The 15,239-nt window shown below is 45.0% G+C and overlaps 1 protein-coding gene across 1 annotated transcript; it reads right to left on the reverse strand.

Annotated features, from left to right (window-relative positions):
- Positions 1 to 11,039: 11,039 nt before the first annotated feature.
- On the reverse strand, positions 11,040 to 15,239 carry LOC134984000 (oocyte zinc finger protein XlCOF6.1-like). Its single transcript, XM_063949659.1, has 3 exons — positions 15,155 to 15,239; positions 13,926 to 14,033; positions 11,040 to 12,082 (listed from the first exon to the last, which is right to left on the reverse strand). The coding sequence occupies exons 1-3, from the start codon at positions 15,237 to 15,239 to the stop codon at positions 11,040 to 11,042; spliced, it is 1,236 nt and encodes a 411-aa protein (XP_063805729.1).

The following is a 15,239-nucleotide window of genomic DNA, read 5'->3' on the forward strand; positions in this document are numbered from 1 at the left end:
ACGAATGACATTGAAAGTGTAATTTTGCAACTTTTTGAATTTGTTACGCCTCATTTACTAAGCTGTAGTATTTTTTTCCCCGTGTTTTCTGATGTCTATGTCATTCGTATTTTTGTAAGGTATAATGCGGCCTATTTAGTGGTTTGTCAGCCGTGTTATGAGTTTTTTTTACGACTGCATCACATTTCGGTTACGGCAGTGTTTATCCGTTCCCGGACGCATTTTTTTTCTAAGTTTCGATTTTGTCACTCGTCCGTGATTGGTTTGATTCGTGATGGAGGAGTGTCTGTGCTCATTACTATAAAAATGCCCCAAACCGGCCGCACCTCGTGGGTTTAGCTAGTGGAAAGGAGAGAGGAAGGTGTGTTAGGAGTTGGTGAGTTTTGTGGAGTTTGTGGAGGATTTGAGGCGGAGTTTTGCGATTGTTGAGTGCTGTACTGTGTGTGTAAGTAGTCTTGTCATACTAGTTGTGTAGTTATTTAAAAGTCTGTCTAGTTTTTTTTCTTTGTTTTTTTTTTACATCTATTGTCATTGTGAGTGAGTGAGTGAGTGAGTGAGTGAGTGAGTGAGTGAGTGTGTGTGTGTGTGTTTGGTGTGTGGTGTGTAGTGGTAGTGGAGGAGTGTGTTAATTGTTTTTTTTTCTCAGTGTTATTTGTTGTTGCGGCTGTGAATAGTGAGGGTGTGGTGAGGCGGACCGAGGACACCTGTCGTAAGCGCTTCTACGACATCAAGCGCCGTGTGAAGGCGAAGATGGCGAAGGAGGCTAAATCAGCCCGCCAAACCGGGGGTGGACACCCCTTCCGAGCGTCTTATCGAGATTGGGAGGAGCCTGTTCGTATGCTGATTCCGCCTGAAGTGGTTGGTGCAACTCATGTCCGGGATTCGGATCGGCCAAGGCAGGATGGTGAGTTTGTTAATTTTTTAATGTAATTTAAACATCTGTGCTTTGTCCTTAGTTGTGTGAAATGTCTTTGCGCTAATTGTGATTGTTATTTGGTTCTTTCTTCTAATGTGTTGGTGATGTAGTGCAGGCCTGGGCAACCTGTGGCTCTCCAGCTGTTGTAAAACGACAAGTCCCATCATGCCTTGCCACAGTTTTGCTATTAGTGAATGCAAAATGTGTTGCCGGGCATGCTGGGATGTATAGTTTCACTACATCTGGAGAGACACAGGTTGGCCAGGCCTGATGTAGTGTTACTCTCAATTCTGTTTTTTTTTGGCTTATGTATTGTTAATGTTTCTGGTTGGCTTGGCCTTTTTCTGGTGTCTGATTTTCAAAGTAAATGTTAGTCGGTGTATTTTAAAGAAGTGTGATTACTGTGTTTTATGTATATGTTTATATTTTAACAATTTCAATGGACTTATGTTTATTTTGTGTTGTTCTGGGTTGTCATTTGTGTTGATTATGTGTTTTTTCATGCATTTGTGGATTTGATGTTTACAGTTTTGTGCAGATATTTGTGGCTAGTGTTTTCTTGTTAGCGTCTAAAATTGGTAACTTAGCGTGCAATATTGTGGCTGTGTAAAGCTACGACGTTTTGGATTTAAGTAGTATAATAATGTGCATTATGCGCCTTTGTGTATGTATTGTTTGGTGAAATTGTTTCGCATTTAAAGTATACACACCCACTGAAGTCATGCATTCAAGCCTAAGCATCGTTTAGTTTACTTCTCAGCAGGTACCACATATGTTTACATCCCAATAAGTAATTTGCATAAACATATCAACCAAAGAGTATGTTCATATCGACATTCTTCATATTTCTACAGTACGCCGGAGAAACAGCACAGCCAGGCCACATCCAACATTGCCAAGAGATGCAGATGGTGGCAATGCAGGTAAGATTTAACTGTAACCACATATTCTGCAAACACATAGAAACACAAAATGTTAATGATTATCTTATCACATAGGTTCTTCGGCTAATCCACCTCCACTAAGGCGCCCATCACAGGGCTCGGTTACTGTGGCTACGAGGCCACCCAAGAGGCCCCGTCTTGAGGCTCAAGCTCCAGCACCAGCATCACCACCCCAACGGCGCATCTCCGCAGTGTCGGCCCTGCCACCACTAGCTCTATTGGCCAGCCCACAAAGTGAGGATCCACAATCCCCTCAGTTGTCTGGTGAGTAAACCTAACAATTACGTGTAAATAAGTTAAAAAACAGTGGGGTAGATTTATTAACCTGGAGAAGGCATAAGGAAGTGAAAAAACACTGATATGTGCAAGATGATAAAAGCAGCAGTACAAAATAAACACAACTGTTAATGTACATATTGGAGCTGTTTGCCTTGTGCCTTTATCACCTTGCACATATCACTGGTTTTTCACTTCCTTATGCCTTCTCCAGGTTTATACATCTGCACGACTGTTAGTACTGAAAAAAACAAAAAAACAAATGACCAGTCATACTTGCAATAATAAACAACAACAAGCAGATGGTGTTAAGGTATTTTTAGACGGTTAATTGTCATATGTGATGTTGGCCATATCAACACATTTTTGTAAAGGTTTTTTTGGCCTAAAAAAAAAACATAAATGTTAAGTCTCATCCAATTGTTTTGCATGGCCAAAAACACCACTTCTAAACATAGGGCACCTTAAAACTTTTTCACCCATTGTTAATGTGTACATTTTAGACCACTATATTAGTTAACGTTTTGGCCATACCACTGACTGCCTTGAACAATGTATGAGTGTATTGGTCAACACATTTATTGTAATGTGTGTGTTGTTCCAAAGGAAGCTTCATACCCAATATGTAAATGTAGTACTTTGTATTTGTTAGAGTTTTTCGTGTTTAAGCAGTAATTATGGCTATGAATCCTACTATTTCCACAAACTTTAAACAACTGAGTAGTGAACGTTAGAAGCCACATATTTTTAATAAAAGGTGACCAACATAGATAAGTTTAGGCCACAATCTATTTAGCTATTACATTAATATTAAGAAGTAATGCATGTTGACGTAAAGCTATCGTAAGACCAATGTTACATATGTACTAAATAGTGGCTGTCTTCAACCCCATACAGACCCAGGCATCATCATCGAGGATGTCCAGCAGGACCGTGACCAGGAGACCTTCACACTCCACCTGCAGCCCATCGATCCGACACAGCAAAACATGCCTCAGGACATACCTTAACCACCCCAAACATCCCAAAGCCCCCAATTGAGCACAACACAAGGCCACACACAAATGGGCCCTGAGTTTTGGAGCCGTTGGTCGTCACAACAGGCACAACACTACGCGTGCCTCACCACCCACAGCCAATACCTGTCATGTCTGCCCCATCATTTGCCTAGACTGAGTCGCAACTCAGGCAGACTTATAGTGCAGGTGGGCAGAATTGCAAAATCCATGGAGCAGATGAGGGCAGACAACACCAAAATGCAGTCAAACCTCCAACGCATCTTGGATGAACAGCAGCGCCAGCAACAAACACTCATCCAGATCATCCAACATAATCAAATGATCAATGATAATCTCTCAAGAATGATCGCAAACAACACTGCCATAAATACGCAGCTCACAGCAAGTTTGAACAATCTTAGCCAAAGCCTAAGTGTGTTGGCATCACACCATGTGACATCGAGCTCGGGGACAACAACACCAAGCCACAACCCAGTTCAATCCCCAGTTCGACGCTCAAGTCGAAGCCGCGCCAACGAGCCTGCACAATCCTCCGCACCCAGCACCCAAAAAAAAAAAAAGATAATAATGCATGGCCAGAATATGGTGACCATTTAATTTTTTTCAGTTTTTGTTGTGCCTAAATTGGTTTGTTAAAAAAATTAAATTGTTAACACAGAATATGTGTATTGCTTAATTCGCAACACAAACAACCTCCACATTAGTGTCTAGGGCCAGATGTGTATTGCTATAAATATATTGCCTACCCCTAGGTGTCCTCAGCTCAACGTATGTCTAATCTATGACACCCAGCACATTGGCCATGGTCGCAAGATCACATAAAGCTACCCTGACTGCAGGCCACTGCGACTCCTGGGTAGGGAAGCAGAGAGAGGCATCTATGTAGCCATCCAAGACATCCAAAACCTGAGTGGCCATTCCAAAATTAAAGGTGAGTGTCATGACCTGTAAGCAATACAATACTGTGTTCTATTACATTACAGAAGCAACACTTAGACGCAGACGTGTATGTATGTGTTAACTCACCTGAATTACATATTTTAAAAAGGTAACCTGTGAGATAATAATTACATCGGCAGTCACAGCCTGGAAGCTGCCAGTAGCCAGAAAGTGCAACACAGGCAGGAGTTTGTGCAGGCCTGAGACAGAGCGAGAGCGTACTGTCTCAGGGTCTAGGTTCAGTTTGACAAGGTCATACAGAGTGAAAATATTATTTACATTTAGTTGGAGCATCTGTATAAGATGGTCATCAGCAATTTTTTATCATTTGAACGCCCACTAAAAAAACAAGCCATGGCCAGCCTACGCGGAACATGTACAACCTGCTTACCCTGTTGATTTTCCTGGCCAGGATTTATTGTAGCCTCATGGAGCAGTGTCAGGTATCCCCCAGCAAACAAGACAGCAGTACTACACACACAGTAGCAGCCATTTCAGATTGAGAGTATTGAAAAATGTGTTGGGGCCCCTTTTAAAGGTCCAAAAAGTCAGGTGTGACTAATGTAGAATTGACAACACATGTAAACACGCTTCTCAAAAGCAGGTCTACTTTTTTTTAGGCTTTTTGTACGATTAGTAATTTTTTGCAGCCGCAATTCCATTTTCACGGTAGAAATTACAAATACGAATGCTTAGTAAATGACGAGTTCTATATCTAAACAGCCGCGTTTGACCGATGGTGTATTCATTCGTACTTTTACTACACATCACTGCCGAAATTTGTGCTTAGTAAATTCCCGAGATGACACTTTGAAGAAAAAACACCAAATCAGTCAAAATCGGGAGCTTAGTAAATATACCCCACTGTATCCAGAATCATTCCCAGGAACTGAAGACGTTGGGTCGGTTCCAGGTGAGATTTCTGAAAATTAAGTATCCACCCATGAACCGTAAGTAGGCGAGTCGTCAGATCGATGCTGTGCAGCAGACGCTCCTTTATGAGGAGATCGTCCAAGTAGGGGACTGTGTTTACCCCCATCATGCGCAGTTGCAGCATCATCTCCGCCATGACTTTGGTGAAGACCCTCGGCGCTGTGGATAATCCAAAGGGTAAGGCCTGAAACTGGAAATGGTCGTCCAATATAGCGAACCTGAGGTAAGCCAGGCCACATGGGGATGTGCAGGTAAGCATCCTTGACATCCAGAGACACCAGGAATTCCCCCTCCACCAGAGCGGACACCACCGCCCGCAGGGATTCCATCTTGAATTTGAACACCCGTAGATACGGGTTTAGAGACTTCAGGTTCAAGATGGGGCGCACCAAACCGTCTGGATTGGGAACGACCAAAAGACTGAAGTAAAACCCCCTGTTGCGTAACGTAGGAGGTACTGGAACACCCCCCCCCCCCCCCCGTCTGCAAAGGTTTTTGAATAGACTTTTTCAAGGTAACATTTGCTGCGGGCAAAGCTGGTAAGCCTGACTTGAAAATCTGTGAGGAGGGAGTGCTTGAAATTCCACCTGGTATCCTTGGGAAATGAGGTCCCTCACCCAAGGATCCCGGCAGGATGTCGAAGGCGAGCACCTATCTGAAATCGCTTTGCTGCTGGGGCAAACCGTGACGCGGAAGGCTTAGCGGCAGAGGATCTGGTGGTCTGGTCCAGGGAGACAGCAGTTGCAGGTTTACGGGACTTACCATGAGATCCTCTGGGAGTGGTGGAGCCCCTTCGGCCCCTGCCTCTGCACCTCGCCACACGAAAGGACTGCAAGGAGGGTCTGGTGTAAGAACGTCTAGCAGGTGGCGCAGCCGATGGCAGATAGGTAGACCTACCCGCCGCTGCTCGGGAGATCCATTTATTTAATTTGTCTCCAAACATGGCATCACCTGTAAAGGGAAAATTTTCTACCCCCTTTTTGGAATCGGCGTCAGCCGAACACTGATGTAATCACAGAGCTCTGCGCGCCGAAACAGTCATAGCAGTGGTGCGGCCATTTACCTTACACGACTCTTTAATAGCCTCACTCATAAAATTTGCAGCATCCTGTATATATTGGAGCAAAGTAATAACCTCATCCCGGGGCAGAGAGTCTAAACTGTCAATAACAATATCAGACCACTTGACTACCGCCCTGGAAATCCACCCACAAACTATTGTGGGGCGTTGCGCTGCACCTGCTGTCATATAAAGTGTCTTGAGCGTGGTCTCAGTTTTACGGTCAGCTGGTTCTTTCAGGGATATAGCCCCTGGTACTGGCAGTACCAACTTCTTAGACAGTCTGGACACAGTCGTGTCGACTGACACGGGGGGGAGGGGGGGTTCCCATACCTTCCTGTCCTCAGCTGGGAGGGGAAAAGTAGTTAAAAACCTCCTGAGGAATTTTACATTTTATATCAGGGTTCAACCATGCTTCCCTGGCCAGGGGGTTTAATTCCTTAGACACAGGAAAAGTTGCTGAGGTCTTGGGTCTAACATTAAAGTATAACTCCTCATCTGGTTCTGTCTCCTGATCCGGAATGTGAAGGACCTCTCACAGCAAAAATGAGAGCCTCCACCCCAGGGGACAGAGAGCTGTCCTCATCCATATCATCATCATCCATGATCAGAATCAGACTGGAGCACCTGTGGTAGTGAGCATTTATGTAAAACCACTAGAGGGGGCTGAGAAGCCTTTTTGGCATCTGCTGCTTTAGCCACACAATCAATAGACTGTTTTAACACCTGTCTCTCCTTCCTAGCTACATCTAATTCAGAATTTACATTCTGAATCATGCTTTTAAAACTATCTAGCCAGTCAGGTGCCTGTGAACTGTGTCCCTGTGGAGATAAGGAACATTGCTCACACATGAGTGACCCCGCTGAGGACGGGGTAGAATTACAAGCAGTACACATAACCATGTCAACAGACATCTTACATAATAGTAATATAGCGCAGCCCACTGACAAACACCTCCATACAGTCCCTAGAGAGTATCCTGGAGTGACACTGAGGAGCGGACACCAGCACACCTGTGGGAGGATTCTGTGTGTCTCTCTCATCCTGTATTCAATGTCATAACAGATACAGGACAGCAGAAGACTCATTACTCCTATATACCCTTGTTCATCCAATGGAATGTTAAATGTATCCTCAATGAATCTATGCTGCTGTTTTGAGGGTTATATGCCGAGCTTGTCTTGAATGGTTTTTTTTAATTATTATATATAGAGGAATGTGTCATCCACACGACAGAGGTGTTTCATTTCGAATGAAGTACATACCTTGTTTTAACACTTATTTCAAGTGGAAAAATAGACAAAGGGAGTACATACAAACGCCAACAGATTCTCTACATAATAGACATTTATTAACATTGCATTGATACAGAACAAGCGGCGGTGAATAGAGCGACCATATCTCCTCACATTAATCTATTGATAGACAAACTTTTTGGAGTTTTCCGGATACCTAACCTTTATATTTCCGCTATTTAGAAAATAAGCAAATTTATGCTAGACTCATTATATGTTTTATGCTAGACTCATTATATGTTTTGCAGAGCCGGATTAAGGCTTTGGGGGGCCCGGGGAATTTACAACAGGGGGGCCCTAAACGTACATAATAATTGAATCAGTGTTATGTCTCTGGGAATAAAGTGGGATAGAGGTCAGACAGAGAATGGAGGCTGGACAGAGGATGGGATGGTGGAGGCAGCGCCGTTTCTTCCGGCGGGCGAGCTGTACTATCACATGGGGCGACTGCCGTGACACCTGCTGGCTGCTATTGCCTCCTCCTGCCCATAGTACTCCGCTTAGTGGGTGGAGTTTCGCAAAATGACACTGTTGCGTTGCAACATAACGATGCAACGTCATTTTGGGAAACTCCACCCAGCGAGCGGTGTACTATGGGCGGGAGGAGGGGGAGCAGGTAATAGCAGTGCAGTCTCCAATGAGCATTACACCCTTGGCTACGAGCATGACACCCACAGCATGGATCCCCTTGCAATGAGCATGAAACCTAGAGCATGAAACCCCTGCAACGAGCATGGAACCTAGAGCATGAAACCACTGGCAACGAGCATGGAACCTAGAGCATGAAACCACTGACAACGAGCATGGAACCCAGAGCATGAAACCCCTGGCAACAAGCAAGTTACTCTGTACTCTGATGATGGAATCAAAGGTTCCGAAACATTAGTACTGCATACATGGTGGGTGGTGTCTTATTATCATTTAGTAGTACGCGGAGTGCAGCCTCCATTTGCAAGTTGTCTCACAACACTACTATGAAAGGGACGGGGGGCATTTCTTTGAAACGTCTGAGTGGCGGGTCCCACAGATGTTGCGCACACTATATATATAATATATATGTCATCAATTATATATATATATATATATATATATATAGAGAGAGAGAGAGAGAGAGAGAGAGAGAGAAGCAGTCGCAGTGTCCAGACGACTAGTGTGTGTGTGTGTATATATATATATATATATATATACACATATATATATATATACATATTTATCTTCACACACACACAGATAGATATATATATATATATATATATATATAATTGATGACAAAAAACAAAAACACTGGCTTACTTTTCTAGGTCGAAGCCGCTGGCTCCATACACTGCACTGACTGCAGCATGCTCCTCTACACAGAATCACATACAGTACTGTATGCCGGCTCAATCATGTGTGGCTCGGCATCGGCTGCCCGCCATTTCCTCTCCTCCTCCCGGCCAGCTCGTTCCTGCAAGCCGCACGGCCAGTCAGAGAGCCGGTGCAGGCTTGAGATCCGGGCGGTCACTGAAAGCACAGCACGTAGCAGGTGCGGCGCTGTCAGTGTGACGGCTGCTAGCGCCTGCCGTTGAGGCACTGCAGATTGGTATTTAAGGTCCTATCTGTGGTGCGCAACGGGGGGCCCTTTTAGATCGGGGGGCCCGGGGTACTTACCCCTTGTGACCCCCCCTTAATCCGGCTCTGTGTTTTAGTACTAACTCTTATATGTCGCACAATGCCTAGTATTTTAAAATAAACTATTAAAAGTTAATTTTTAACAAATTCATTCAAAAGTGTGCCCCAGAACAGGCATATAGTCTCTCTCTTTTTACGTTTTTGAAAAAACCCTCTTTTCACATGATGGTAGTTCGTCCAGCTGTGTCTGGTACCCAAATGTATTGGATAATCACAGGCAGTGAGCATAATACCCCGACACAGATCTGTTCTCAGTGCCCAATGAAATAGGCTAACCACCAATATGGCCACTCTACCTGCAATGCAGAGCCATACACTTGCTTCCCCATATAATCCCCGCTGGTTCATGGTCTGGCCGGGGAGCAATAACGTGAAAAACCCCCCAGTAAGAGTAGAATGAATAATTCTTGAGAAATGTTGCACAGAATGTCCACCACAAGCAAGGTGCTGACGCAAGTGAGTCTGCGTCGGAGGAAGCCGCAGTCTCTGGGTTCAGCATTCCCCAGTAATGCTACCGACATGCCTCCATTCTCAAAGCCGCTCCCCATTTCCCCCTGCAAGCGCCTGCTGCTTGTCAATCAAACTGCACCTAACACCATGCTGCGAGTGGAGCCGTAACACCATCGCGGCACACACGCACCGCAGCCTCAACGCCCGCACAGAGAACATTGGTCATGTGCAACCGAATCAGGACAGCATCCACCTCTGAACCACTCTCAATCACAGGACAGAAATGTAAAGGGCACTCCGGGTTAGTGACTGGGCGGTAACAGGGGTGTGGCTAAACACGTGCGTCTTATGTGGGTGGTACAGGATTTTTGTGGATAGTGCTTGCATCCATAGACGCAGATTTATCACACCAGAGGCCGTACTCTGATGGAGAATCTGCACCTGGCATGATTACTAATTAACCGCGGGCATAGGAATGTTGAAGGGGCTCAGCTGGAGCCCTGACCAGCAGTGCAGGGGATCAGTGTCTCCCCTTTGCAGCACGTAGTGCCACTCATAGTATTTTACATTGTTGTTTTTATTTTTACTCCAGGAGGGCATGGCCACGCCTCCTAGATTTGGTCACACCCCCTCAGTACCCGGGCCCTGTGGGGTCTGAACGGTCCTGCACATTTTACCACCATATATCCCTTTGTACATTCCTTCTTACTGCTTACAGTGGTTGTCCGCCACGGATAATATAAGCTTTAACCAGTATTGTGTCCTCTAACGCTCGTTCTACAGGGGAACTATTCATTATTACAACGTGGACAGTGTAATTCTGATGACGTGCTAATGCTAAAGCCATGTCGCCATTTACCATCATGTTTAAAGCTATACTGCAGGGCACGGAGGGCATCTGGAGAGGCCGAGCCCTGTGGATCTACGAGCCAGGGATCATCTCATCGGTGGTAGAAATTGGTAAAGGTTGGTGCACACTATCCTTGATTTAATATTAAAATGTATACTATAGGCGTCTCCTGCAATTCCGTCTCTCTCTATCTCTCCGCAGAGCCTACATGCAATGCCCAGTTACATCCTCAGCTGCAAGTGGGGTTGCTGGCTGTTACATTGGGCCCAATATCAATCTATCACAGAATATTAGACCATAATGTAGTGCTACACATTGGGGCTGATGCGGGTGGATCTCTGTACGCGGAGGCAAATAGAGACTGTGTTCATGTACAGCGCCCGGGCAGATGCCCCAGTCTTGCCTATCTCCCTCCTATTATGAGTCGGACAGTCGACAGCTCTGCCGGGCCCCGGAAATTGGAGGGGGTGTGACCAACTTGAGGTATTGGATCTCTGATACCCAGCGCGGGTCCTGGGGCAAGTTTGCCGATACTAATGGTGACAGTGGACGGAAAAACAGCGGGTGGCACTTATATTTCTTAGGACCTCTTTATTATTGCAGACAGTGTTCACAATATACCTTTCTGAATGCACAATATTTATTACACATAAAATAATTATTATAGAATATTCATGGATGCTGCTTAATTGTTGTGAGTTGTTTGATGTTTAATAAGATGTGATTTCTGGGTAAAACTCTTCCGGCAGTCAGTACAGGGAAATGGCTTCTCCCCCGTGTGAGTCCTCCTGTGCTTAATGAGGTCGGAATTGTACGTAAAACATTTCCCACACTCCGCGCATGGGAATGGCTTCTCCCCTCTGTGAATCCTCTGGTGTTCCCCAAGGACGGATCTCTGCGCAAAGCATTTCCCACAGTCTGGGCATGAGAAGGGCTTCTCCCCCGTGTGAATCATCTGATGACTGGCGAGAACCGATTTCAGCGCAAAACATTTCTCACACTGGGAACAGGAGAACGGCTTCTTCACCATGTGAGTTCTCTGGTGCTTAATCAGATATGATTTACGTGTAAACCATTTCCCGCACTCAGAGCATGGGAATGATTTACATTTGGAGTGGAATCTCTGATGCTTAGCCAGACTTGATCTCTGGGTAAAACATCTCCCACACTCCGCACACGGGAATGGCTTTTCCCCTCTGTGAATCCTCTGGTGTTCCACAATGGCGAATTTCCGAACGAAGCATTTCCCACACTCCGGGCACGAAAAGGGCTTCTCCCCTGTGTGAGTTCTCTGGTGTATATTAAAAAATGATTTATGTGTAAACCATTTCCCACACTCAGAGCACGTGAAGGGTTTATTGTCGGAGTGGAATCTCTGATGCTTAGCCAGACCTGATCTCTTGGAAAAACATTTCCCGCACTGAGAACATGGAAATGGCTTCTCCCCGATGTGACTCCTCCGGTGCCTCGTAAAGGTTTCTCTCCGGGCAAAGCATTTATCACACACAGAACATGGAAATAATTTATTCCCCCGACGAGGCATATTATGTGTGAGAACAGAGGTATCATGCATAGACGGACCGGATGATAATTCTGGATTGCATAGAACTGGATTTGGTGCAATGGGGTTTCCTCCTGGGGAATCCTGTGTGATGCCATTATCTATTTCACACTCTGCAGATGAAACGAGATGTCCCTCCAAGGTGTTCTGGCGGCTCTGTCCATCTGCTGAGAATAAATGTATGGAAATGTGACAATACATACATACAAACAATAAGGTGCAACAACCAAATATTTCCATTCTATGGGCCTGATTAAGAGATGGAGGCATTTCAGACACAACTGCAACTTTTGCTGCAGCTGCAACTGCGCCTCCATGCTAATGTCCTGAGAACCCACAAGCTGTGTCGCTACTCTTTTTACTAAGACACCCACTGTCTGTGGCGTTAATCCATCACGTGCGTATTAAGACACACCATCTGTCGTGCCATTGAAGACTACACCAGCCCTATGGATGTGCAGATTTTCGTCCAGACATGTCTGCTGATATCAGTGTGCTGCGTCTTTATGTGCAGTCGCTGACTGCAACACACCCGCTCCTGATTACCACCCAGGAACGGCCACTGAAATTCCATCTCTCTGCTTGCAATTTCCATCGGTAACCATCGGACGCAAGCTCAGCATGACTCGGATGCACCCGCAGACTGACAACATCGGTAATTTGCTAGGTTGCAGGAGATCCATCAGAACCCGGTGTCTCATCTCAGTTCCCACCCCCATGGCTGCTCCCATGACTGTCCAATGAGAAGGAATAGTTTTGGTCACAAGGGCACCCCCCCAATCCCCTGGCAGCAGCGACCTCCGACAGTGAGACTATGGCTGATCCTGTGCATGAGCAGCTGCCGATTTATTCTGCTGAAATCCATGAGATGCACCAAACTCAGAGGTAGGCCCCGTGTGCCTCTTGGTCCTGTCAGTCATCAGACTGTATCACCAGCGAGTATGGGTGGGGAAATTGGTGGGATGAGAAAAAAAGAGCACCGGGTACCGGTGCATAAAGCTGAAGAGCGCCAATGATACCATCTTGTTGGAAAGCCTGCTGGTGGCACTCCAATCTTGTGTTCTTAAATATTGCCATGTGGCACTTATGTACATTACTAGTTGGACAAGGTCAGCACGAAGGATTATGCTCCTTTGTGGAACAAGTTTGGTTACCTTATCACCAGTCACCAGGGAGCCGTCACCAGCAGTACATCCTCAAGGACAAGTGGCCTGGAGACCACCCTCCGGCCACTGGTGTATCCAATGAGACTGGACCTCTTCTGATGACCAGAAGTCAACACTGTGGGAACTGGAGGGGACATCCAAGTGCGGCCCAGGAGCCCATAGGGAACATTGACAGGACTTGCTGGGGATTGTGAGAACGGTTGGACTGTCAATAAAAACACTACAGAGGAGGATCCTTGATGACTGTATTGGATCACCACTGGTCTCTGCTCCTGTGTATGACCAAAGAAAGTGGGGTGGCATTTGGCCTTGATTGCAGCATTGCTAGCAGAAGATGTGCCCAAGACTATTGCTGGGGAGTCAGTTCCTAACAAAGGGTATCCAGGGTGGCCTGTAGAGCATGGCTAGGTGTACTGCAGGTTCCCTACCTTTCCTTACCTTACATTGTGCAATGTACTATAGCTCCCTATAGTACTAATGTACTATAGGGAGCTATAGCCATGTTGGTGAGTTCTTACTTGTAACACTTTGGGCCAAATGTAATAGAGTGAGAGTTTCAAAAAGTGAGAGATTTGGTAAGGTTTTGCAGTTTTTTTTTTAAAGTGGCAATCATTTACACAGCAAGATCAACCTGGTTTTGCAGTGTAAATGATTGCCACTTTAAAAAAATAAATAAAAACAAACAAACTGAAAAACCTTACCAAATCTCTCACTTTCTGAAACTCTCACTCTATTACATTTGGCCCTTTGAGTTCATGATATTTGCCTGGCTATACAATGTGCACCCACATCAGCAATATCAGGTACAGGGATTAGGCGGCAAAATAGCCATGTAGTTACTCACCTGTGCCGATAACTGTAAGGATTTCCTCTTCCTTACACAGCTGATCATCCCTCACATGCGTCTCTTCTTCTTCTTCTTCTTCTTCTTCTTCTTCATCATGTAGATCGTCTTTACAAATAAACCAGATCTTCACTCTAAGTAACCCATGAATAATACAATATAACAGATTTAATAATATCTTATTTAATGAATGGAAATTTGACAGAAGAATATCAGTGTACAGGGGTAAACTGACTAAGAGGTCCACAGGAATTTCCCTGGTGTGCCACTGGCCTGAGGTAGTCACATGATTTATTTTTTTTAGTCTTCGTCAGCGAAGGAGGAAGGGTGGGTCGGTGGGGTGCTGTGCAAGGCTTGGGCTGCCTTGAGTGTCTGGGCTTTAGAGGGAACCATCCCAGCCTAAAAGGAGCAATGCTACTGTAATCACAATATCAGTTGCCATTATGCTCTCTGCACTTTGCTGTGCCCACTACGATGCTCAATGTACTATGTCACGTTCACTTCGATACACAATGGACTGTATGGTGGTCACTGGGATGCCTATTGTATTTTACGGCAGTCACCAGGATGGTTAATGTTTTGTATGGCAGCCCCTGAGTTGATCAGTGAACTTTATGGTGGTCACATGATTACGCTTTGTATTGTATGTCAGTCACGTGGATGTTTTTTATATTTAATGGCAGTCACTGTGATGATTTCTATATTTAATGGCAGTCACTGTGATGTTTTCTATATTTAATGGCAGTCACTGTGATGTTTTCTATATTTAATAGCAGTCACTGTGATGTTTTCTATATTTCATGGCAGTCACTGTGATGTTTACTTTGTCATATTGTGGTTAGTGCTAGCAGTTGGCTAAACCTGCCTATGTTTGAGCTGGGCCCTGCTTATGGTTGACTTGACCCTACCCACGAGACCACTTTAACTTCCCAATCCGGTCCCATCAGTATATAATTATATAACTTCTCTACATATCAAGTTTAGATTAATTTTTCTATTTAAGTCACTTTGCTAATTCATTATTTTGTAAAACCTTCAAATCTCACTACCTGATAATCTGCTGAATGGGTAAATTTCTCTGGAGTAGTTCTGGTACTGGATCCATCTGTAGGAGACACACAACGATTTAATATACAGCATTGTTCATATATGTTTATCAATTGATGTATTTATCTAGGTGGCCCCCATAGCTGCTCTCTCCATTACACTACATGACAGTCTCCTCTTACCCAGTGATGTGAGGGGCCGGTGATTCTCCATCATCACGTCCTTGTACAGACCCCTGTGTTCCTCTATATACTCCCACTCCTCCAT

This window comes from Pseudophryne corroboree (assembly GCF_028390025.1).
Source record: "Pseudophryne corroboree isolate aPseCor3 chromosome 3 unlocalized genomic scaffold, aPseCor3.hap2 SUPER_3_unloc_3, whole genome shotgun sequence".
In the NCBI taxonomy this organism is placed as follows: domain Eukaryota; kingdom Metazoa; phylum Chordata; class Amphibia; order Anura; family Myobatrachidae; genus Pseudophryne; species Pseudophryne corroboree.

Bases quoted from the DNA above. Each gene is read 5' to 3' on its own strand.
- LOC134984000 (XM_063949659.1), bottom strand. From the start codon at position 15,239: ATGGAGGAGTGGGAGTATATAGAGGAACACAGGGGTCTGTACAAGGAC. The intron at 14,034-15,154 runs GTAAGAGGAGAC...TTATTTGTAAAG, and splicing joins CCGGCCCCTCACATCACTGG to ACGATCTACATGATGAAGAA. The intron at 12,083-13,925 runs GTGAGTAACTAC...ATTTATTCTCAG, and splicing joins CCTTACAGTTATCGGCACAG to CAGATGGACAGAGCCGCCAG.